Here is a 25809-nt window from a genome sequence, read left to right on the forward strand (position 1 = left end):
AAGCAGAAGAGAACTCGTTGCCAAGCGATTAAAAGAAGACTTGGTAAAGTGGAAAAAGAGCTTGTGCCCGGAGTTTTCTACAGAGGTGAGGAAGCCAAGTATATCATGGGAAGACTGTGCTTGGAAAAAGTCCCCTACGAGAGATGGACATCACGTTACACATTTCCTACCATAAGCAATACACACATGTGAACAATGTAGAAATAGCACTAACCTACATAAGCCTAAAGCCAATCCAAGTGTCATGTGATCAGGGTGTTTCCTGATTGGATTGGCTAGTATAGGGTTAAGCCTACTATTATGCTGCAAGATATACTCATAGATTGACTTGTAAATCTGTAGTGAATAGTTATATAGCTACTGCATAGAACTAAATAAAATAAGTAGCTCTATGTAAACGGACGTTCACAGAGGTACACAATTGGAGTCGTTATAATGTGAAATTATAATAGGCTTTATTGTGCCTTTTCCTTTTCATCAGGAAATTATCCAAACACAGGGGGGAACAAAGCTTCCATTCACTTGGGAGTATTTCTAGTGAAATCCTTGCAATTAGTTCACATCTCCATTAGTTAAGCAATTCTCCCAACCCCAAGCACATAGCATGCAATAAGCAGATATAAGCAGTCTTTTAAGAATGAAAGTCTTATCTGTTCCTTGTGGTTTGGAGGGAAAATCTTCACTGTCCCTGCTTCAGCTCCCTTGTCTCCAGGGTTGGTCAGCATACAGGTTTAGAAGTTTTCCCTGTGTCTTGAAAGCAGCTCTGCTATCTTTTGGCAGAGCTCAAGACAAGTGTGTCTCCAAGTTCAGCTCAGGTGTCAGCTAAAGAGTTCTCACTTCCTGTTTCAAAAGACAGGCTTTCTAAGCCATCTAATCAGGCAGGTGGTGTTTTGTTAATTGACTACCAGCAGTTAACCACCACACTGCTGGATTAGAGGCACATTACCTGAACAGGGATAAGTCCCCTGTTACATACCTCCCCTGTTTGTGGGAAGCTCGGGCTTACCACGGCCAAAGCCCATCCTTCCACTCTCATTCTAGATATCTCTGTGACTTGAATGAGAGTGGATGGAGGAAGAGAACCCTTTGTCCCGCTGGGATTGGAGCCCTTTCTCCAGTTTATTTTTGTCTCCTCCCGAAGGTGCTTGAGATCAGCACTCCTCAGTCGCTCGAGGAGGACTTTTTCCACGTAAAGTCTTTTTATCTCGTGCGCGGTCATGAGATTTCTGTTGCTTCGGGCACTCCTCTTTTTGTAGACAAAGTGTATGGCAACAGTTGTAGGGCCGTTAGGACTAGCCCTTAGAATTTTCTGCTCTTTAAGCGGTCTTTCTGCACTTTCTCCACACCATGGAGTCGCCAGTTTAGCTTCTTTGGGACCGAGTTGCACCTCCACCTCCTTTTCCAGGGAACGTCCTATTTTTTCAGCTTCCTCAGCTAAGGACTCTTCTGGTTTTGATTCTGCCCTCCTACCTCTGTTTGTTGCCTGTTGGGCAGCTGTAGGTTTGGCTAGTGCTTTCTTAGGTGGCTCAAACTTCGTAATTTTGTTTTGAAGTTGCATGGAGTCCCCAACTCTCACTGTACCCTTGTCCTCACGGGCATTAGTTACTGTGGGATACTGGTGCTTTCTCTGAGTCTGTATCAGAGTCTCCTTCATATTCTGGAGCTCTGTAATTTTTGTTGCCTTGTGGCGCACTATGAACTTCTTTGCTTGGGCCACAGTTACTTGTTTCAGTTTCTGGACCTTCTTGTGCTCCCTTTTGTGCCGCATCACCTGGGTTGTACTCTCGGCTTTTAGCGACGCTTTGGTGAGGCTCAGGGTAGCCTTCAGTTTCTCATGCTGCTTTGCGGGGACATACTGGGTCATCAGACGTTCCTGCAGCACTAGAATTTCTTTAGCAGCCTGCAGCTTTTCTTCCTGCAGCATTTGCTGCTTCTCCTCAACATACTGGAGGCGTGTACGCAGACCTTGCAGTTGGTTCTGCAGTCGGTGCTCTGCTTCAAACTTTTCCTTGACTTCTTCTGTCAACTGAAAATTTTCTTCTTTCAGTTTTAAGTTTTCTGTTTTTAATCTTGAATTTTCTCTTTTTTCAGTCTCTGTATTCTTCAGGGCTTCTTTGCAGTCCTCCTTCCATTTACGCACATCTGCTTTGAGAATGACACTCTCCTGGCGTGAGACTTCCTTCTCTAGGTTGAGGGTCTGAAGCTCCTTCTGAGAGACTTTGAGATCTGTATCAAGATTACCAATAGTTTCTTTAGCAATGTCCAGCTCCTCAGTGAGACTGTGTAGTTCCTTTCTGGAAACTTCCAGATCTGTGCGGCAGCTGTTGGTCTCATGATGTGAGGCATCAAGTGCTCTGTGGAGTGTCTGAACCTCTTTCTGAGATACGTCCACTTCTATCCGGACACTGTTGACTTCCTGTTGTGAGGCATTCAGCTCTATACGAAGAGTGTGAACCTCTTGCTGGAAGACTGTCATCTGCTTCAGTGCCTCCTCATACTTCCGCTTTAGCGTAGCCACCATTTTATCAGATTGGCTCTGCTTTTCATCCATGGCGGAAATACTAGCCTTTGCAGTATCTAGCTCAGCCTTGAGATCGTCCAATTCTGTCCTGGCCACAGAGTAAATTGCGAGCACAGTCTTCTGTAGCTCAGCATTATTTTTTCTCTCCCTTTCCAATTCTTCACAGAGCAGATCACAGTCATGCCTGGCAATTTTTAGGGCGTCTTCAGGGCTGGTCAAGGGATCGTCACTCACTGGTTCCGGCTCCACTTCCCTGGGATGACTGGTTGAGGGTTCCTCACTGTTGGCACCGGACAGACACTTCTTTGGGGTACACGATTTCTGCATTGGGCCCTCTGGATATTCGGTTAACCGTGGGACGAATTCTCCATTTTTTCAAGGCTGCAGGTCAATTCGGTCCCCCTTTTCCTCCACAGGATCTGCGGACGTATCTGTTACTTCCACGGTAAGTGAAGAACCGCTTTTCTTTTTCTTCCTTTTTGATTTGGATGACACCGTCCCTTCAGGGATATTGGGGTCTCCATCTCGTTTGAAATTTTAGCAGCTTCATTATATACGCCAGGCTTTTCTTGCAGTTGCTTTAGCTGACAGAAATATTGGGTGATCTGCTGCTCCTGCTCTATCTGCTGCTGATCATATTCGTCATCAAAGGGAGCGGTCTTTTCTGTTCGTGCCGAGTTCAGCCACCCCCACCATTCTTGGGTTGTTTTGTGGGTGTGACTCGGTTCGGGTTCCCCGTAAGACATGTCTTCCTCTTTATTGGACTGGAAGGGCCACTCTTCCGTGGGGTAGGGTTCATTACAGGAACGCTGCATCTTGTCCTCCATTATTAGGCTATCAGGTGTAATTTTCTTCCTGACCTCAGGAGGCGCTATTGCAGCTGTTGCCACTGTATTTGCTAGAACCCCCAATTGTGGTAGTCCTACAGATGGGTATATTTTGCTTGTAGAGGTCGTAGCTCTCACAGGCATCTCTGTAGACTTTTCTTTCTTGGATAAATTTTTTTCAATATCAGCAGTACTGTGCATGCATTTTCTTTTATCAGGTATACAAGGTTGTGCAGTTGCTAGGTAAAAAAGTCTATTTGCTTTAGACCATTTTCTTGCAGGGTGCAATCTCCCCGCTTCAGCAACAGAATTTGGTTTTCTGCCTGAGTTCAGTAATTTTCAGTCTCATCTTTGGGTATTATGGCATTCACACTTCACTCTTTGGGTGTCTGTTTTGCTCCCAAGATAATAGGCATACTTTTTTACTTGCAGAAAAAAAACATTCTTTGCAGTGGACTATTTCTTTCATTCCCGGCAGGGTGACTCAACACTCAGCAATTGGCTTTGAAAAACCTTTTTCCTTTATAGGGCAATTTTACACTCAGCATTTGTTTGCTAAAAATTACCCTGCTTCAGCACAGTCTTTGTATCAATTTTCACACTTTTCTGCATATACTCCATTCACAGCTGGTAGCCCTATGCGGTGTGGCAACCTTTATTTGCAAAATCAGTACCCCTCATGGGTCACCATCTGTATTCACTGCTTCAGCGAAACTTTTGAAAACAACAAACACCTATCCCTTTTCAAGGGCTGACTCACTTCTTGAACCCTGACTATGGCTGGAAGGCAAAACCCCTATTTCAATGACCGTATTACACTTTGTGATAGGCAATTAAAGGTTTACCTGCTTCAGCAGTCTCTTGGGATTGGGGAAAAGAGTCCATCCGTGGTTTTTGTAAGTCTCAGTGCAGTGTAAGTTTCAGTGGTGTGTACCCCTTTAACTCTGCCTCTGCTGCATGAGAGGGTTTTTTTTTTTTTTTTTTCCCAAGTTGTTTAGACTGTTTGTAGGCAAAAAGCATAACAAAAAAATTCACATAAAATCTCCGGTCCTTTTTAACTACAAAGACACCTCTTGTCCCACCTCAGACACCAAATGTAGATGGACGTTCACAGAGGTACACAATTGGAGTCGTTATAATGTGAAATTATAATAGGCTTTATTGTGCCTTTTCCTTTTCATCAGGAAATTATCCAAACACAGGGGGGAACAAAGCTTCCATTCACTTGGGAGTATTTCTAGTGAAATCCTTGCAATTAGTTCACATCTCCAAACACATAGCATGCAATAAGCAGATATAAGCAGTCTTTTAAGAATGAAAGTCTTATCTGTTCCTTATGGTTTGGAGGGAAAATCTTCACTGTCCCTGCTTCAGCTCCCTTGTCTCCAGGGTTGGTCAGCATACAGGTTTAGAAGTTTTCCCTGTGTCTTGAAAGCAGCTCTGCTATCTTTTGGCAGAGCTCAAGACAAGTGTGTCTCCAAGTTCAGCTCAGGTGTCAGCTAAAGAGTTCTCACTTCCTGTTTCAAAAGACAGGCTTTCTAAGCCATCTAATCAGGCAGGTGGTGTTTTGTTAATTGACTACCAGCAGTTAACCACCACACTGCTGGATTAGAGGCACATTACCTGAACAGGGATAAGTCCCCTGTTACACTCTATATATAGTAATCTATATGAAGTGAAGAGAAGCCTTACCGCTGGCAATGTATGGAACATACACTTAGTTATCTGATAGTAGATAATGATCAGAACTATATACTATAGTCATTTTGCAGGGATCAGTATCCTATAAGTATTAGTCATTGATATATAGCACCAACCTGTATATAGGTCTACGTGGTAATGAGATCCGTGGGAGGCTGTTGGTGGAACCGCAGTGCAATAACACGCTGATCAATTAAATGCCGCCCACCGAATCACGCAGAGTAACCAGAAAGAAACCGCAGCGCCTGACGCAGCGTATCGCAGCTCGGGAAATGCAACGCAGCGCTGTCCCAGATTGTTGCTGGTCAGATATGAAAGCAGGCGGAGGACTAATACACCGTAAGACCAGGCCACGCGTGTGAGGGGGTCACATTTGTATACTAAATTAGCACTTTATACATGTAACACCTCTATCCCCCCTCCCCCCCCACTCGGCTAAGGTAAAGGGTTACCCCAAAGTCTCTCACTGCCTCTTAAGGATACGGCCCCTGTGGTTATGGCTGCACGTGCTTGAGCGTCTGGTGGCGTGAGCAGTGAGCACCCTTTTCATCCACGACCTGTGGTCTGCGTTTGCGCTTGCAGTGAAGAGCAGGAGATCCGAAGGGGGGGTGGGGGAAGGGAGGCGGAGGCGCGGCCATGATGTCACGCGGCTGGTTCACCCTCATTCGCTGAACCGCCGGCGTGACCAATGCTCGGCCGCCACGCCAAAAGAGAAAAATCTTGTCTTTTGAACAAGGCGGTCGCGCATCGCGGCTTGTGGGCACAAACGCACGCACGCTGACTGGGGCCCGCCCCTTTGGGGGCTATGCCTTGTGTGCGGCGCACACGCCATCGCACGCGCAGCCATGGCCACTGGGGACCTGGCTTTACTACTTGTGGGTGTGCGGGTGCTCAGCGTTACCTTGTTCTCAGGGTGCTGGAATCCGTGCAGGCTGCTGACAATGAATGAATAAAGGTAGAGGGCGCCGGGAACCTACACGTATGCATTGTGTATTGCAGATACTGCACATGCATTGTGTATTGCAGATACTGCACATGCATTGTGTATTGCAGATACTGCACATGCATTGTACCTGGGCTGTCTGTGTCCCCATGCATGGGACAGATCCACGTGTGTTTCTTTTCCCGTGGGACACACGCTGATCCCGGCTGCGGGAGAGAGGGACAAGCAGGTGACAGTTTGAACATGTCAAAATCCAGCATATTTATGTAAAGATGACAATTACAGCTCCTGATTCACATAGACATGAAAGGATCTGTACACATTGACGGTGACCACATGCTGTTTATTTTGAAATATATACATATTAAACATTTTCCCTGGGGTATGTAAGAGGCTCTGTCCCAGGGCAGAGTCTTACCAGAGAGAGGAGAACAGGAGCAGAGACACCTGGAGAGACTACAAGAGACAGCTGCAGAATGGGTGAGAGATCAGGGTACCTCAAGCGTGTGACAGCAACAGGAGCCCACCCCCCCCAATGCACCCCAAATATACATACACCCACCTACCATTCACAAAACCCTATTAATACCCCCCACACAGACGGCCAGGGGCAGGAGGGTAGGAACACATACTGTACACTGCGGTATGTGTATATGGGCAGGGGAATTACAGGTAGTTATGGCATGGGTATATGGGCAGGGGAATTACAGGTAGTTTTGGTATGTGTATATGGGCAGGGGGATTACAGGTAGTTTTGGTATGTGTATATGGGCAGGGGAATTACATGTAGTTATGGTATGTGTATATGGGCAGGGGAATTACAGGTAGTTATGGTATGGGTATATGGGCAGGGGAATTACAGGTAGTTATGGTATGTGTATATGGGCAGGGGATTACAGGTAGTTATGGTGTGTATATGGGCAGGGGAATTCCAGGTAGTTACAGTATGTGTATATGGTGAGGGGATTACAGGTAGTTATGGTATGTGTATATGGGCAGGGGAATTACAGGTAGTTATGGTATGTGTATATGGGCAGGGGAATTACAGGTAGTTATGGTATGTGTACAGTATATGGGCAGTTGATTACAGGTAGTTATGGTATGTGTATATGGGCAGGGGAATTACAGGTAGTTATGGTATGTGTATATGGGCAGGGGAATTACAGGTAGTTATGGTATGTGTATATGGGCAGGGGAATTACAGGTAGTTATGGTATGTGTATATGGGCAGGGGAATTACAGGTAGTTATGGTATGTGTATATGGGGAGGGGAATTACAGGTAGTTATGGTATGTGTATATGGGCAGGGGAATTACAGGTAGTTATGGTATGTGTATATGGGCAGGGGAATTACAGGTAGTTATGGTATGTGTATATGTGCAGGGGAATTACAGGTAGTTTTGGTATGTGTATATGGGCAGGGGAATTACAGGTAGTTATGGTATGTGTATATTGGCAAGGGGATTACAGGTAGTTATGGTATGTGTATATGTGCAGGGAAATTACAGGTAGTTATGGTATGTGTATATGGGCAAGGGGATTACAGGTAGTTATGGTATGTGTATATGGGCAGGAGAATTACAGGTAGTTATGGTATGTGTATATGGGCAGGGGAATTACAGGTAGTTATGTTATGTGTATATGGGCAGGGGAATTACAGGTAGTTTTGGTATGTGTATATGGGAAGGAGAATTACAGGTACTTATGGTATGTGTATATGGGCAGGGGAATTACAGGTAGTTTTGGTATGTGTATATGGGCAGGGGAATTACAGGTAGTTTTGGTATGTGTATATGGGCAGGGGGATTACAGGTAGTTATGGTATGTGTATATGGGCAGGGGAATTACAGGTAGTTTTGGTATGTGTATATGGGCAGGGGAATTACAGGTAGTTTTGGTATGTGTATATGGGCAGGAGAATTACAGGTAGTTATGGTATGTGTATATGGGCAGGGGAATTACAGGTAGTTATGGTATGTGTATATGGGCAGGGGAATTACAGGTAGTTTTGGTATGTATATATGGGCAGGGGGATTACAGGTAGTTTTGGTATGTGTATATGGGCAGGGGGATTACAGGTAGTTTTGGTATGTGTATACTGTATGGGCAGGGGAATTACAGGTAGTTATGGTATGTGTATATTGGCAAGGGGATTACAGGTAGTTATGGTATGTGTATATGTGCAGGGAAATTTCAGGTAGTTATGGTATGTGTATATGGACAGGGGAATTACAGGTAGTTTTGGTATGTGTATATGGGCAGGGGGATTACAGGTAGTTATAGTATGTGTATATGGGCAGGGGAATTACAGGTAGTTATGGTATGTGTATATGGGCAGGGGGATTACAGGTAGTTTTGGTATGTGTATATGGGCAGGAGAATTACAGGTAGTTATGGTATGTGTATATGGGCAGGGGGATTACAGGTAGTTTTGGTATGTGTATATGGGCAGGGGGATTACAGGTAGTTTTGGTATGTGTATATGGGCAGGAGAATTACAGGTAGTTATGGTATGTGTATATGGGCAGGGGGATTACAGGTAGTTTTGGTATGTGTATATGGGCAGGAGAATTACAGGTAGTTATAGTATGTGTATATGGGCAGGGGGATTACAGGTAGTTATGGTATGTGTATATGGGCAGGGGGATTACAGGTAGTTTTGGTATGTGTATATGGGCAGGAGAATTACAGGTAGTTATGGTATGTGTATATGGGCAGGGTAATTACAGGTAGTTATGTTATGTGTATATGGGCAGGGGAATTACAGGTAGTTTTGGTATGTGTATATGGGAAGGAAAATTACAGGTACTTATGGTATGTGTATATGGGCAGGGGAATTACAGGTAGTTATGGTATGTGTATATGGGCAGGGGAATTACAGGTAGTTTTGGTATGTGTATATGGGCAGGGGAATTACAGGTAGTTATGGTATGTGTATATGGGCAGGGGAATTACAGGTCGTTTTGGTATGTGTATATGGGCAGGGGAATTACAGGTAGTTTTGGTATGTGTATATGGGCAGGGGAATTACAGGTAGTTATGGTATGTGTATATGGGCAGGGGAATTACAGGTAGTTTTGGTATGTGTATATGGGCAGGGGGATTACAGGTAGTTTTGGTATGTGTATATGGGCAGGGGGATTACAGGTAGTTTTGGTATGTGTATATGGGCAGGAGAATTACAGGTAGTTATGGTATGTGTATATGGGCAGGGGGATTACAGGTAGTTTTGGTATGTGTATATGGGCAGGGGGATTACAGGTAGTTTTGGTATGTGTATATGGGCAGGAGAATTACAGGTAGTTATGGTATGTGTATATGGGCAGGGGGATTACAGGTAGTTTTGGTATGTGTATATGGGCAGGAGAATTACAGGTAGTTATAGTATGTGTATATGGGCAGGGGGATTACAGGTAGTTATGGTATGTGTATATGGGCAGGGGGATTACAGGTAGTTTTGGTATGTGTATATGGGCAGGAGAATTACAGGTAGTTATGGTATGTGTATATGGGCAGGGGAATTACAGGTAGTTATGTTATGTGTATATGGGCAGGGGAATTACAGGTAGTTTTGGTATGTGTATATGGGAAGGAAAATTACAGGTACTTATGGTATGTGTATATGGGCAGGGGAATTACAGGTAGTTATGGTATGTGTATATGGGCAGGGGAATTACAGGTAGTTTTGGTATGTGTATATGGGCAGGGGAATTACAGGTAGTTATGGTATGTGTATATGGGCAGGGGAATTACAGGTCGTTTTGGTATGTGTATATGGGCAGGGGAATTACAGGTAGTTTTGGTATGTGTATATGGGCAGGGGAATTACAGGTAGTTATGGTATGTGTATATGGGCAGGGGAATTACAGGTAGTTTTGGTATGTGTATATGGGCAGGGGGATTACAGGTAGTTTTGGTATGTGTATATGGGCAGGGGGATTACAGGTAGTTTTGGTATGTGTATACTGTATGGGCAGGGGAATTACAGGTAGTTATGGTATGTGTATATTGGCAAGGGGATTACAGGTAGTTATGGTATGTGTATATGTGCAGGGAAATTTCAGGTAGTTATGGTATGTGTATATGGACAGGGGAATTACAGGTAGTTTTGGTATGTGTATATGGGCAGGGGGATTACAGGTAGTTATAGTATGTGTATATGGGCAGGGGAATTACAGGTAGTTATGGTATGTGTATATGGGCAGGGGGATTACAGGTAGTTTTGGTATGTGTATATGGGCAGGAGAATTACAGGTAGTTTTGGTATGTGTATGGGCAGGGGAATTACAGGTAGTTATGGTATGTGTATATGGGCAGGGGAATTACAGGTAGTTTTGGTATGTGTATATGGGCAGGGGGATTACAGGTAGTTTTGATATGTGTATATGGGCAGGGGGATTACAGGTAGTTTTGGTATGTGTATACTGTATGGGCAGGGGAATTACAGGTAGTTATGGTATGTGTATATTGGCAAGGGGATTACAGGTAGTTATGGTATGTGTATATGTGCAGGGAAATTTCAGGTAGTTATGGTATGTGTATATGGACAGGGGAATTACAGATAGTTTTGGTATGTGTATATGGGCAGGGGGATTACAGGTAGTTATAGTATGTGTATATGGGCAGGGGAATTACAGGTAGTTATGGTATGTGTATATGGGCAGGGGGATTACAGGTAGTTTTGGTATGTGTATATGGGCAGGAGAATTACAGGTAGTTATGGTATGTGTATATGGGCAGGGGGATTACAGGTAGTTTTGGTATGTGTATATGGGCAGGGGGATTACAGGTAGTTTTGGTATGTGTATATGGGCAGGGGGATTACAGGTAGTTATGGTATGTGTATATGGGCAGGGGGATTACAGGTAGTTTTGGTATGTGTATATGGGCAGGAGAATTACAGGTAGTTATAGTATGTGTATATGGGCAGGGGGATTACAGGTAGTTATGGTATGTGTATATGGGCAGGGGGATTACAGGTAGTTTTGGTATGTGTATATGGGCAGGAGAATTACAGGTAGTTATGGTATGTGTATATGGGCAGGGGAATTACAGGTAGTTATGTTATGTGTATATGGGCAGGGGAATTACAGGTAGTTTTGGTATGTGTATATGGGAAGGAAAATTACAGGTACTTATGGTATGTGTATATGGGCAGGGGAATTACAGGTAGTTATGGTATGTGTATATGGGCAGGGGAATTACAGGTAGTTTTGGTATGTGTATATGGGCAGGGGAATTACAGGTAGTTATGGTATGTGTATATGGGCAGGGGAATTACAGGTAGTTTTGGTATGTGTATATGGGCAGGGGAATTACAGGTAGTTTTGGTATGTGTATATGGGCAGGGGAATTACAGGTAGTTATGGTATGTGTATATGGGCAGGGGAATTACAGGTAGTTTTGGTATGTGTATATGGGCAGGGGGATTACAGGTAGTTTTGGTATGTGTATATGGGCAGGGGGATTACAGGTAGTTTTGGTATGTGTATACTGTATGGGCAGGGGAATTACAGGTAGTTATGGTATGTGTATATTGGCAAGGGGATTACAGGTAGTTATGGTATGTGTATATGTGCAGGGAAATTTCAGGTAGTTATGGTATGTGTATATGGACAGGGGAATTACAGGTAGTTTTGGTATGTGTATATGGGCAGGGGGATTACAGGTAGTTATAGTATGTGTATATGGGCAGGGGAATTACAGGTAGTTATGGTATGTGTATATGGGCAGGGGGATTACAGGTAGTTTTGGTATGTGTATATGGGCAGGAGAATTACAGGTAGTTATGGTATGTGTATATGGGCAGGGGGATTACAGGTAGTTTTGGTATGTGTATATGGGCAGGGGGATTACAGGTAGTTTTGGTATGTGTATATGGGCAGGAGAATTACAGGTAGTTATGGTATGTGTATATGGGCAGGGGGATTACAGGTAGTTTTGGTATGTGTATATGGGCAGGAGAATTACAGGTAGTTATAGTATGTGTATATGGGCAGGAGGATTACAGGTAGTTATGGTATGTGTATATGGGCAGGGGGATTACAGGTAGTTTTGGTATGTGTATATGGGCAGGAGAATTACAGGTAGTTATAGTATGTGTATATGGGCAGGGGGATTACAGGTAGTTTTGGTATGTGTATATGGGCAGGAGGATTACAGGTAGTTTTGGTATGTGTATATGGGCAGGAGAATTACAGGTAGTTATAGCATGTGTATATGGGGAGGGGAATTACAGGTAGTTATGGTATGTGTATATGGGCAGGGGGATTACAGGTAGTTATGGTATGTGTATATGGGCAGGGGGATTACAGGTAGTTATGGTATGTGTATATGGGCAGGGGGATTACAGGTAGTTTGGTATGTGTATATGGGCAGGGGATTACAGGTAGTTATGGTATGTGTATATGGGCAGGAGAATTACAGGTAGTTATGGTATGTGTATATGGGCAGGGGAATTACAGGTAGTTATGGTATGTGTATATGGGCAGGAGAATTACAGGTAGTTATAGCATGTGTATATGGGGAGGGGAATTACAGGTAGTTTTGGTATGTGTATATGGGCAGGAGAATTACAGGTAGTTTTGGTATGTGTATATCCACAGGGGATTACAGGTAGTTTTGGTATGTGTATATCCACAGGGGATTACAGGTAGTTTTGGTATGTGTATATGGACAGGGGGGTTACAGGTAGTTTTGGTATGTGTATATGGACGGGGATTACAGGTAGTTATGGTATGTGTATATGTGCAGGGGAATTACAGGTAGTTATGGTATGTGTATATGGACAAGGGAATTACAGGTAGTTATGGTATGTGTATATGGGCAGGGGAATTACAGGTAGTTTTGGTATGTGTATATGGTCAGGGGAATTACAGGTAGTTATGGTACGTGTATATGGCAGGGGAATTACAGGTAGTTATGGTATGTGTATTTGGGCAGGGGAATTACAGGTAGTTTTGGTATGTGTATATGGGCAGGGGAATTACTGGTAGTTATGGTATGTGTATTAGGCAGGGGAATTACAGGTAGTTATGGTATGTGTATATGGGCAGGGGAATTACAGGTAGTTATGGTATGTGTATATGGGCAGGGGAATTACAGGTAGTTATGGTATGTGTATATGGGCAGGGGGATTACAGGTAGTTATGGTATGTGTATATGGGCAGGGCAATTACAGGTAGTTATGGTATGTGTATATGTGCAGGGGAATTACAGGTAGTTTTGGTATGTGTATATGGACAGGGGGTTTACAGGTAGTTATGGTATGTGTATATGGGCAGGGGAATTACAGGTAGTTATGGTATGTGTATATGGGCAGGAGAATTACAGGTAGTTATAGTTTGTGTACTGTATATGGGAAGGAGAATTACAGGTAGTTATAGTATGTGCATTAAAAGAAATATTATTCCAATGAAACAGTACAGTTGAGTATTATGCGTACATCAAGAAAAAAAAAAACAGCATGTCAGGGGTAAATGTTACCCATGCGCCAACCGGATCTCCAAACAGGATATCGTCTGCTGTTTAAGCAGCTTCCAGCCTCTGGGTCTTTTGATCCATAAAGGAAGTCAGTAGATCCTCAGTGGTCCCACTATTGGAGGTGGAAGTCCCAGCAAAAATGACAAGGATGGTGATTCCGCTGGTTGGGTTAGTCTCTCACGGTGGCTTGGTGCACACTCGCAGCCCTCCGATCCTCCGCTTCCGGATCTCTGACGTCACTCAGTGGCGACACCACAACTCGTGTCGCGATTTCCTCACCAGTTGAGGAGATATACCAGCAGTGGTAGGATGAAGTGTCCAAACTGAATATCGCATAAAAGTCCTTTCCAACGCGTTTCGAAACTAAAGGTTTCTTCATCAGGGAACTGATTCCCAACCAGCGGAATCACCATCCTTGTCATTTCTTCTGGGACTTCCACCTCCAATAGTGGGACCACAGAGGATCTACTGACTTCGTTTATGGATCGAAAGACCCAGAGGCTGGAAGCTGCTTAAACAACAGACGTTATCCTGTTTGGAGATCCGGTTGGTGCATGGGTAACATTAACCCCTGACATGCTGGTTTTTTCTCCCTTGATGTACGCATAATACTCACCTGTACTGTTTGATTGGAATAATATTTCTTTTAATGCACTATGAGCGTTGTGCGCTGTGTTTTTGTTTTTTCTGTCTAGCTTTAGAGGGTGTTTTGAGCTACCCCTGGTTCCACGGCTGCAGACGCTCCTCTATCAGTGACCACCAGGTCACGTATTATTTAATTTTTATCATCACTTTATTATCACCCACCCACGTGATTGACTGTAGCTGCGCACTTTATCCACTTTGTTTCAGTTATAGTATGTGTATATGGACAGGGGGTTAAAGGTAGTTATGGTATGTGTATATGGACAGGGGGTTAAAGGTAGTTATGGTATGTGTATATGGACAGGGGGATTACAGGTAATTATGGTATGTGTATATGGACATGGGGGTTACAGGTAGTTTTGGTATGTGTATATGGGCAGGGGAATTACAGGTAGTTATGGTATGTGAATATGGGAAGGAGAATTACAGGTAGTTATGGTATGTGTATATGGGCAGTGGAATTAAAGGTAGTTGTGGTATGTGTATATGGACAGGGGGATTACAGGTAGTTATGGTATGTGTATATGGGAAGGAGAATTACAGGTAGTTATGGTATGTGTATATGGACAGGGGGGTTACAGGTAGTTATGGTATGTGTATATGGACAGGGGGGTTACAGGTAGTTATGGTATGTGTATATGGACAGGGGGGTTACAGGTAGTTTTGGTATGTGTGTATGGGCAGGGGAATTACAGGTCGTTTTGGTATGTGTATATGGGCAGGGGAATTACAGGTAGTTTTGGTATATGTATATGGGCAGGGGAATTACAGGTAGTTTTGGTATGTGTATATGGGCAGGAGAATTAAAGGTAGTTTTGGTATGTGTATATCCACAGGGGATTACAGGTAGTTTTGGTATGTGTATATGGACAGAGGGGTTACAGGTAGTTTTGGTATGTGTATATGGACGGGGATTACAGGTAGTTATGGTATGTGTATATGGACAAGGGAATTACAGGTAGTTATGGTATGTGTATATGGGCAGGGGAATTACAGGTAGTTTTGGTATGTGTATATGGGCAGGGGAATTACAGGTAGTTATGGTATGTGTATATGGCAGGGGAATTACAGGTAGTTATGGTATGTGTATATGGGCAGGGGAATTACAGGTAGTTTTGGTATGTGTATATGGGCAGGGGAATTACAGGTAGTTATGGTATGTGTATATGGCAGGGGAATTACAGGTAGTTATGGTATGTGTATATGGGCAGGGGAATTACAGGTAGTTATGGTATGTGTATATGGGCAGGGGAATTACAGGTAGTTATGGTATGTGTATATGGGCAGGGGGATTACAGGTAGTTATGGTATGTGTATATGGACAGGGGGGTTACAGGTAGTTTTGGTATGTGTGTATGGGCAGGGGAATTACAGGTCGTTTTGGTATGTGTATATGGGCAGGGGAATTACAGGTAGTTTTGGTATATGTATATGGGCAGGGGAATTACAGGTAGTTTTGGTAAGTGTATATGGGCAGGAGAATTACAGGTAGTTTTGGTATGTGTATATCCACAGGGGATTACAGGTAGTTTTGGTATGTGTATATGGACAGGGGGGTTACAGGTAGTTTTGGTATGTGTATATGGACGGGGATTACAGGTAGTTATGGTATGTGTATATGTGCAGGGGAATTACAGGTAGTTATGGTATGTGTATATGGACAAGGGAATTACAGGTAGTTATGGTATGTGTATATGGGCAGGGGAATTACAGGTAGTTTTGGTATGTGTATATGGTCAGGGGAATTACAGGTAGTTATGGTATGTGTATATGGCAGGGGAATTACAGGTAGTTATGGTATGTGTATTTGGGCAGGGGAATTACAGGTAGTTTTGGTATGTGTATATGGGCAGGGGAATTACAGGTAGTTATGGTATGTGTATATGGCAGGGGAATTACAGGTAGTTATGGTATGTGTATATGGGCAGGGGAATTACAGGTAGTTATGGTATGTGTATATGGGCAGGGGAATTACAGGTAGTTATGATATGTGTATATGGGCAGGGGGATTACAGGTAGTTATGGTATGTGTATATGGGCAGGGGAATTACAGGTAGTTATGGTATGTGTATATGTGCAGGGGAATTACAGGTAGTTTTGGTATGTGTATATGGACAGGGGGGTTACAGGTAGTTATGGTATGTGTATATGGGCAGGGGAATTACAGGTAGTTATGGTATGTGTATATGGGCAGGAGAATTACAGGTAGTTATAGTATGTGTACTGTATATGGGAAGGAGAATTACAGGTAGTTATAGTATGTGCATTAAAAGAAATATTATTCCAATGAAACAGTACAGTTGAGTATTATGCGTACATCAAGAAAAAAAAAAACAGCATGTCAGGGGTAAATGTTACCCATGCGCCAACCGGATCTCCAAACAGGATATCGTCTGCTGTTTAAGCAGCTTCCAGCCTCTGGGTCTTTTGATCCATAAAGGAAGTCAGTAGATCCTCAGTGGTCCCACTATTGGAGGTGGAAGTCCCAGCAAAAATGACAAGGATGGTGATTCCGCTGGTTGGGTTAGTCTCTCACGGTGGCTTGGTGCACACTCGCAGCCCTCCGATCCTCCGCTTCCGGATCTCTGATGTCACTCAGTGGCGACACCGCAACTCGTGTTGCGATTTCCTCACCAGTTGAGGAGACATACCAGCAGTGGTAGGATGAAGTGTCCAAACTGAATATCGCATAAAAGTCCTTTCCAACGCGTTTCGAAACTAAAGGTTTCTTCATCAGGGAACTGATTCCCAACCAGCGGAATCACCATCCTTGTCATTTCTGCTGGGAGTTCCACCTCCAATAGTGGGACCACTGAGGATCTACTGACTTCGTTTATGGATCGAAAGACCCAGAGGCTGGAAGCTGCTTAAACAACAGACGTTATCCTGTTTGGAGATCCGGTTGGTGCATGGGTAACATTAACCCCTGACATGCTGGTTTTTTCTCCCTTGATGTACGCATAATACTCACCTGTACTGTTTGATTGGAATAATATTTCTTTTAATGCACTATGAGCGTTGTGCGCTGTGTTTTTGTTTTTTCTGTCTAGCTTTAGAGGGTGTTTTGAGCCACCCCTGGTTCCACGGCTGCAGACGCTCCTCTATCAGTGACCACCAGGTCACGTATTATTTAATTTTTATCATCACCCCACCCATGTGATTGACTGTAGCTGCGCACTTTATCCACTTTGTTTCAGTTATAGTATGTGTATATGGGCAGGGGGATTATAGGTAGTTATGGTATGTGTATATGGACAGGGGGTTAAAGGTAGTTATGGTATGTGTATATGGACAGGGGGTTAAAGGTAGTTATGGTATGTGTATATGGACAGGGGGATTACAGGTAAATATGGTATGTGTATATGGACAGGGGGGTTACAGGTAGTTTTGGTATGTGTATATGGGCATGGGAATTACAGGTAGTTATGGTATGTGTATATGGGAAGGAGAATTACAGGTAGTTATGGTATGTGTATATGGGCAGTGGAATTACAGGTAGTTGTGGTATGTGTATATGGACAGGGGGATTACAGGTAGTTATGGTATGTGTATATGGGAAGGAGAATTACAGGTAGTTATGGTATGTGTATATGGACAGGGGGTTACAGGTAGTTATGGTATGTGTATATGGACAGGGGGGTTACAGGTAGTTTTGGTATGTGTGTATGGGCAGGGGAATTACAGGTAGTTTTGGTATGTGTATATGGGCAGGGGAATTACAGGTAGTTTTGGTATGTGTATATGGGCAGGGGAATTACAGGTAGTTTTGGTATGTGTATATGGGCAGGAGAATTACAGGTAGTTTTGCTATGTGTATATGGGCAGGGGATTACAGGTAGTTTTGGTATGTGTATATGGACAGGGGGGTTACAGGTAGTTTTGGTATGTGTATATGGACGGGGATTACAGGTAGTTATGGTATGTGTATATGTGCAGGGGAATTACAGGTCGTTATGATATGTGTATATGGACAGGGGAATTACAGGTAGTTATGGTATGTGTATATGGGCAGGGGAATTACAGGTCATTTTGGTATGTGTATATGGTCAGGGGAATTACAGGTAGTTATGGTATGTGTATATGGCAGGGGAATTACAGGTAGTTATGGTATGTGTATATGGGCAGGGGAATTACAGGTAGTTATGGTATGTGTATATGGGCAGGGGAATTACAGGTAGTTTTGGTATGTGTATATGGGCAGGGGAATTACAGGTAGTTATGGTATGTGTATATGGGCAGGGGAATTACAGGTAGTTTTGGTATGTGTATATGGGCAGGGGAATTACAGGTCGTTTTGGTATGTGTATATGGGCAGGGGAATTACAGTTAGTTTTGGTATGTGTATATGGGAAGGAGAATTACAGGTAGTTATGGTATGTGTATATGGGCAGGGGAATTACAGGTAGTTATGGTATGTGTATATGGGCAGGAGAATTACAGGTAGTTATGGTATGTGTATATGGGCAGGGGAATTACAGGTAGTTATGGTATGTGTATATGGGCAGGGGAATTACAGGTAGTTATGGTATGTGTATATGGGCAGGGGGATTACAGGTAGTTATGGTATGTGTATTTGGGCAGGGGAATTACAGGTAGTTATGGTATGTGTATATGGGCAGGGGAATTACAGGTAGTTATGGTATGTGTATATGGGCAGGGGGATTACAGGTAGTTATGGTATGTGTATTTGGGCAGGGGAATTACAGGTAGTTATGGTATGTGTATATGGGCAGGGGAATTACAGGTAGTTATGGTATGTGTATATGGGCAGGGGAATTACAGGTAGTTTTGGTATGTGTATATGGGCAGGGGAATTACAGGTAGTTTTGGTACAAGACGAGACTTCCTGCAAAATTGAACTAAGCCATAGTAGAGCTTTTTTCTGTATTATGCACCTTTTTCTATTAATTGGATCTTATTTGGGGAGTAAATGTACCCCTGTGAGTTTCTCTTCGTGCGCCCCCGGCTCTTTATATCATTGTGGGTTAGGGGTGTATTAAATGAACAAGTGGACCTCCTGGTGCTGGCATGTGTCACTGTGTCACTGCACCGCTTTCTGTGATCGTGTCAGTGCAGAGCAGTGTATACCTGCATTTTATCTAACCAATCTGTCAGTCTAGTATACAGGAAACAGTCCTTAGTCAGCCCTCCTAGTCCCGGCACTGTTCCAGGGCTGCATAGGTCTGTAAGGCAAGGCAAACAGCAAACTAAGGTTCGGATCCGTTACACTTACATTCACAAATAGATACAGATACATGCTGGTTACATCAAATAGGTCATATTATTTCAAGGAGATTGGGTGTCATTCTTTTTCTTGGTGACACCTTCCTGCTACCGTGCTGGTATCGTGGCTTTTTATCTAACCAATCTGTCAGTCTAGTACAGAAAACAGTCCTTAGTCAGCCCTCCTAGTCCCGGCACTATGACCGAACATGGCTTTACACGTGTTTCTTCCAGAACCATCCCCAGCTCCTGTCCATGTAACGTGATGTCACACCTCCTTATCGTACATATAAGGGACTGCTCCAGTTATTATCAGATATGATTGCATCATCTTACCAACATTTGTTTGTAGCACCTCAATGCCCCTTGCTGGCGTTTCCCCAGATAACCCCAGACAGCTGTACGGAAATCTCACCACACCTCGCTTCTGTTACTGAAAATACTTTCCTGTGTAACAATGGCCACTGAACATTCTCTGCTGTCAAAATGATTCATGTGCGATCTGTTCTTATACCAATTTATACAGTTATTTAATAACAAAATAATAATAATATAGGAATGGCATACAAACATAAACATACATACACATACACACATACATACATACACATACACACATACACACATACACATATACACATAGACACATACATACACACATACACACATACATACTATGTTAGACTGTGGCACTACCACTAAGGAGACAATACCCGGGTACTCTGAAGAAAAAGCAGATGTGCATAGGAGGAGAGTCAAGTTTATGTTTTCACCTAAATCCAGATCTATAACGTAGCTTAGAGTCAGGGTGCTGGAGTCAGGGTGCTGGAGTCAGGGTGCTGGGTGTGCAGCCGGGACACTCCCCCCTCCCCTCCCCCCTCCATTCAGCTACAGAACAGATAAAAAAAATAGAAATCTGGAGCACTCTCTGGTAAAGTAAATATTAAGAAATAATTTAATGCATCAAACAAGCACAAGGGGTCAGTACAAGACAAGCCGAGCGACATTTCGGACCTCCCGGTCCTTTATTCAGAGGTCCGAAACGTCGCTCCCCTTGTACTGACCCCTTGTGCTTGTTTGATTAAATTCTTTCTAAGTGTATATATATATTACACACACACACACACAAACACACACACACACACACACACAAACACACACACACACACAAACACACACACACATGTAAAGCTTTACTTGGGAGAATTACAGCCATAGGGCAATTTAACCAAACATTGTAATCTGTGCTGTGGCATCGCTGGGGATACCCTGGGATCTGCCCTGGGGGCTCTGCAATGGGTGTATTCTTTGCAGACGCCCCTGGGTGTATCTCAGATTCTGGGCTTACCTTTGTGTCTCTTCTCATTTTTAGCCAAGTGTGGAACATGTGGTCCTGGATACAAGACACCTCTGGATGCCATGAAAGGTAACACTGTGTCCCTGAGTAATGCGACTATTTCATGGGCCTTCACCCAGCAGGGGAACGACAGGGGCTGGAGATGAGATATATTTTTATGTAGGTGTACCAGGGTATGTCCCATAGTACCTCCCTTTCCCCATAGTATATATGTTATGTAAGTCCCTAATAAGTTCAGGGCATTAACAGGTTAATCTGTGGGCTCTTTACCCCGCTTGTGCTCCTCCTTTGATGGACAGGAGTGCAGTGATGGCTCATGGCCTGTGTGTAGCCTATCAGGGATAGGTACAGGCCATCGGCCCGCTCCCTATCCTGAGGAAGAGGTAGAGCCAAAACGTATTCAGTTGTGCTCTGGAGAGAGAGGAGAAAGTATGGGTTGTCAGACTCTCCCATTGTGAGGATGAGCTGGACCACCCCAGGTGTAGGCCTGGGGAACATCAGACTCATTGCCCCCTACAACCGGGGTATGCACCATCTAGAGGGATCGGAAGTCCTCTGGATATGCATTCACTGTATGTAAGGAATGCAGTGGATGCGCTACAATAAAGCTCCTTGTTCATTACACTCCTGTCTGAGTGTCAGTCCTTGGGCAGGAGGGAGAATAACGCAGTAGTGGGGGCTAATTTCCAGAACACCCTGGAGCCCACTACAGCTGGAGGCACTGAGCACCCGAGAAGAACTTCGCTATAAGAACCCAAGCCTGTCCTGGTCTCCACAATCCCGCAGAAAGTTCAAGATCTCCTGCTCCAAACAGGTAGTGCACCATATACACGTGTGATAGGCTGTGCAATCTCCCAGAGGGGGACGGGGGGGAGAAACAGTGCTACATATATATATATATATCTGTATGATTAGAGGTGAAAGATCAGGGAGCCGGAACAGAAACCTCTTATCGGCTGTCGTGAAAAAACTCAGTCCACACTTATTATTTTTAGGGAAAAACAATCTGCCGAATAACTTTATTGCAGCAGCAGCCGCCGCTTGCAAGAGTAACATTCACATAAAAATAAAAACACGAGCCTGATGCAACATGAATGCCCTGCTCTACCGGCCCTAAGTAAGCTATCTTACACCAGGAGAAGGGGCCTGTATACATAATTTTGCTATGTCTTTTAGCAGATTAAGCAAAAACAAAATTTGTGCTAAAATACCTCATCTTTCTCATGGCCGACAGCTGGTACATCTCTGACTACAAGGGGAGGTAATAGATAAGACGAGGGGTCCAGCTAAACAAAGAATTTACAGTTTGGGAGAGGGAGGGAGTTTAGGGAGGCAGCATTAAAGAAAGTTTGAAGGGAAAAACTTATTCTGCGTACACACACACACACACACACACTGCGGCAAACTGGTTAAGCTTCACTGCTAGAAAAATCATCAGAGAGATGTTATGCGAATTATAGAGACACTCTGCTGTATGAAGAGTAACAGGGCCACCCCTGGCTACTATTCTACCCAATGGGCTGGCAGTTAACCCTCAGGTTGCCAGTAGTTGGTATGGGGTTTTCCCCCTCACCTTTGGTACTGCACTTGAGTGACAGCAGGGGGTGGTACATCCTCATGTAGCTGGAACAACGGGATGGCCGCCTTCTGGCTGTACTTAAGGGCAGGACCGCCCCAAAGTTAGGAGTTGTTCCATCCCTTCTGAGGAAGGCAAGTCACACATCTGGGAGCCTGAGATTGGGGCCTTCCCATGTGCTCTTCCCTCCAGGGAGACTGAGTGTGGACCATACCTTTGCCTCCGCTAGGGAGGTGGGGAAGAGCTAGGACATCTGCGGGCGCCCTTGGCCTGTAGTGATGGTCCAGGGATTGCTGACAGACTGTATCCGGCAGAAGACTGCTGAGTAACTGTTTCTGCAGAGAGTAGTAATAAACCTGTTCCTGTTTTTCAATATACCTCCTGCTGGGGCGTGACCTTACTGGGGGAGAGGTAATAAGCTCTACCGTGGGAGATCACCTTCAGTTCCTGGAGTCTACGGCAGATGGAGGTTCTGCATTGCTAAGGAGATATGTGGGTTATGAACCCCAGAAGCCTATTCCTGTGTCCCCACTACCATCGGCGGATGACTCAGCCCTCCTTTTGCCAGCAGATGTATGCACCATACACCCTGTAATGGCCCCTTCCTGCGATTGGGTTGGGAAACACAGTTACATTTGGAGGCGCTGCTGAGATCTGTAACAGGACAGATTTCAGTGAAACAAAGCTGGAAGTAACACGGTACGCTACCAGAGCAAGTACTAAAGGAAGGAGGCTAGGTATAGTGTTCAGGGGACCCCGGCATACCATAACCAGGGACCACTTTCCCCGCCATGAAACTATGACTTAGACTGCCCTATCGGGTGAATGGTCTGGAGACACAAGGCTATTGCTGTTCTAAGTTGCCCCCTGAGGTGGGTAGTCGAGGTACCTAGAAGGAGTTGTACCTGGAAGCTCCAGGAGCCACTGAAGGAAGGCTCTGCGATACTGGCAACAAGAGACAGGGAGTGCCCAATGGTACATCCCATTGACAAAACATATATGATGAAAAGTATAAAGTAAAATACTTCAATAATAATAATAATATTAAATACTTGGTTATTTGGTTAACCCTTTGGCCAAAGCGTATTAAGCCTGCATACCAACTTCAAGGTATAACCAAATTAATGCAGGTCCTACACTACACTGTGAACCCTTCCTTTTACCTCTGTAAGAGGTGAAGAGCAAATTAAATGAACTCCCAAGTTAAAAAGGTGAAGGAGGAGGAGTGAGCTCTGGCGGGAGGTGCCACAGCCTCCAATTGACTACTACCAGTCAGACATAGATTAACACACATTCCCAGCTAGCTCAAACTCCCACACCCACCACATGATGAATATATATTTTTGTCAACCAGAGAGCTACTGAGCGTGGCAATGGTATACAACAAGAGACAGGGGGTGCCCAATACTACATCCCATTGACAAAACATATATGATGAAAAGTATAAAGTAAAATACTTCAATAATAATAATAATATTAAATACTTGGTTATGTGGTGGGTGTGGGAGTTTGAGCTAGCTGGGAATGTGTGTTAATCTGCGATCCTGGCAGCCTAGAAAGGGCGGCGTAAGGGTACTGCATAGGGAAGAAGCCCAGAGTACCACTAGCCAGTAGCCAGATCATGGAACCACAGAGTGCTTGTAATGGACTAAGATCGTGTACAGCATACTGAGATGGAGCTTTGCTAGCCTGGGGTATAACCTACTCTTGGTAGACTGCTAATCTGTGTGCTGTGAGGAACCACAAGGAATGGATTCCTGCTGGAATCGCGGTCACTGCGTGGTCTGTGAAAGAACTGTACTAAAAATGGAGGTTCCCTTGCCCGGGAATCCACCCCATGAGTTACATGAGCTAAAATGGCATCTCCCACCAAAGCTGGAGAGCGCATGTGCTGTTTGCAAAAGAACTGTACGCCTTGCTGTAAAGTTCTGCATGGGTTTAGCGCGAAAACCAGAACCCAACCCAAGCGATGTGACTGGCTCAGCCAATAGCCAGAGTCATCGAGTGTTCCTCCTTGTAACGGACGTGCTCGCCACAAACCGGGACCGGACCGAGGGGCTGAGGTGGGGATATGAATACACCGACCTTAGACCACGAAGCCGGTTCTGGATTGCGCAGTTCGTAGTCATTCGTAGCAGGGTCGGGGTTGGAGAATGTAGAGTAATCCTTAGACAAGCCAGGGTCAGGGTTGGTGACGTCAGGGTAATCGATATCCAGGCAGAAGTTCAGCAACAAGGAATCAGGTACGCCGCACTTCAGTGTTGCAGCCGTACTGCAGGAATGGCCTCTACGCGAGGAGCGGGAGCGGCCCATAACGAAGGCCTCTGCAAGGCAGGAATGCAGCAGACCTCAGGAAACAGGAAGCAGAAGGTTAGCACTGGGAATCTAGCGCTTCAGCACAGGAACCAAGACACAGCCTCTGCAATGGAGATATACAGCATGCCCCAGGAACCAGCCCTCTGCAAGGAGAGAAGGCAAAAGGCCTCGGAACAGGCAAGGCTGGCACTGGGGATCCAGAGCTTCAGCACAGGTAACAACAAAACAGAAAACACAAAGAAATAGGGTCTGATTCATCAGTTTATTTCTTCAGCACAGGTACCAGAAAGCAGACCTCTGCCAGGGGTGAATGCTGGAGGTCTCAGGAACAGGATACGTTGGACACTGGGAATCCCACGCTTCAGCACAGGAAGCAGACCTCTGCAGCAGGTCCCAGGAACAAGGCAGAAGTGTGTTGCAAACACTGTTACATCCAAGTAAACTTGGATTATGCTCGGCAAGGAGTCAGAGAAAGAGGCCAGTATAAGAAAGGCAGATAGCCAATCCCAAGACAGGGGTGTGTGGGAATTCTTCCAATGCCAGAGCAGAGAGACAGAGCAGCATGATTGCAAACACAGGTGAAAGTATTTGCAATTGTAAGGGGAGGTTTGTTTGACAGCACACCAGCTCTGCAAGAGTGAGCTCCTGCCAAACCCAGGAACGGATTCCTCACACTCGTCTAATCTTCACCAGTAGTTGGTATGGGGTTTTCCCCTTCACCTTTGGTACTGCACTTGAGTGACAGCAGGGGGTGGTACATCCTGTTGTAGCTGGGACAACAGGGTGCCCGTCTTCTGGCTGTACTTAAGGGCAGGACCACTCTAAGTTAGTGGTTGTTCCTTCCCCTCTGAAGAAGGCAGGCCACACATCTGGGAGCCTGAGATTGGGGCCTTCCCACGTGCTCGTCCCTCCAGGGAAAGTGAGTGTGGAACCATACCTCTGCTAGGGAGGTGGGGAAGAGCTAGCACGGCTGCGGATGCCCTTGGCCTGTAGTGATGGTCCATGGTCTATCATCCAGTGAATGCTGACAGACTGTATCTGGCAGAAGACTGCTGAGTAACTGTTACTGCAGAGAGAAGTAATAAACCTGTTCCTGTTTTGCTATATACCTCCTGCCTGGTGCGTGACCTTACTGGGGGGAGAGGTTATAAATTCTACCGTGGAAGATCACCTTCAGTTCCTGGAGTCCACGGTAGATGGAGGCGCTGCACTGCTAAG

The 25809-nt window shown here is 44.7% G+C and overlaps 1 protein-coding gene across 5 annotated transcripts in view; it reads left to right on the forward strand.

The window, feature by feature from the left end:
- The window catches only part of LOC142499124 (methanethiol oxidase-like), a 97002-nt gene that overhangs the window by 26699 nt on the left and 44494 nt on the right, over positions 1-25809 (forward strand). For 2 of the 5 annotated variants that reach the window (XM_075608057.1, XM_075608062.1), the window contains exons 1-2: positions 6451-6472; positions 20715-20768. In XM_075608057.1, the coding sequence (XP_075464172.1) occupies positions 6469-6472; positions 20715-20768 (58 nt within the window). In that variant the 5' untranslated portion in view covers positions 6451-6468. Of the gene's footprint in view, positions 1-6449; positions 6473-6611; positions 6636-20714; positions 20769-25809 lie in introns of those variants that run through there. The other 3 variants (XM_075608061.1, XM_075608060.1, XM_075608059.1) reach the window with 3 other exon arrangements.

Source organism: Ascaphus truei, chromosome 7, assembly GCF_040206685.1.
Source record: "Ascaphus truei isolate aAscTru1 chromosome 7, aAscTru1.hap1, whole genome shotgun sequence".
Classification (NCBI taxonomy): domain Eukaryota; kingdom Metazoa; phylum Chordata; class Amphibia; order Anura; family Ascaphidae; genus Ascaphus; species Ascaphus truei.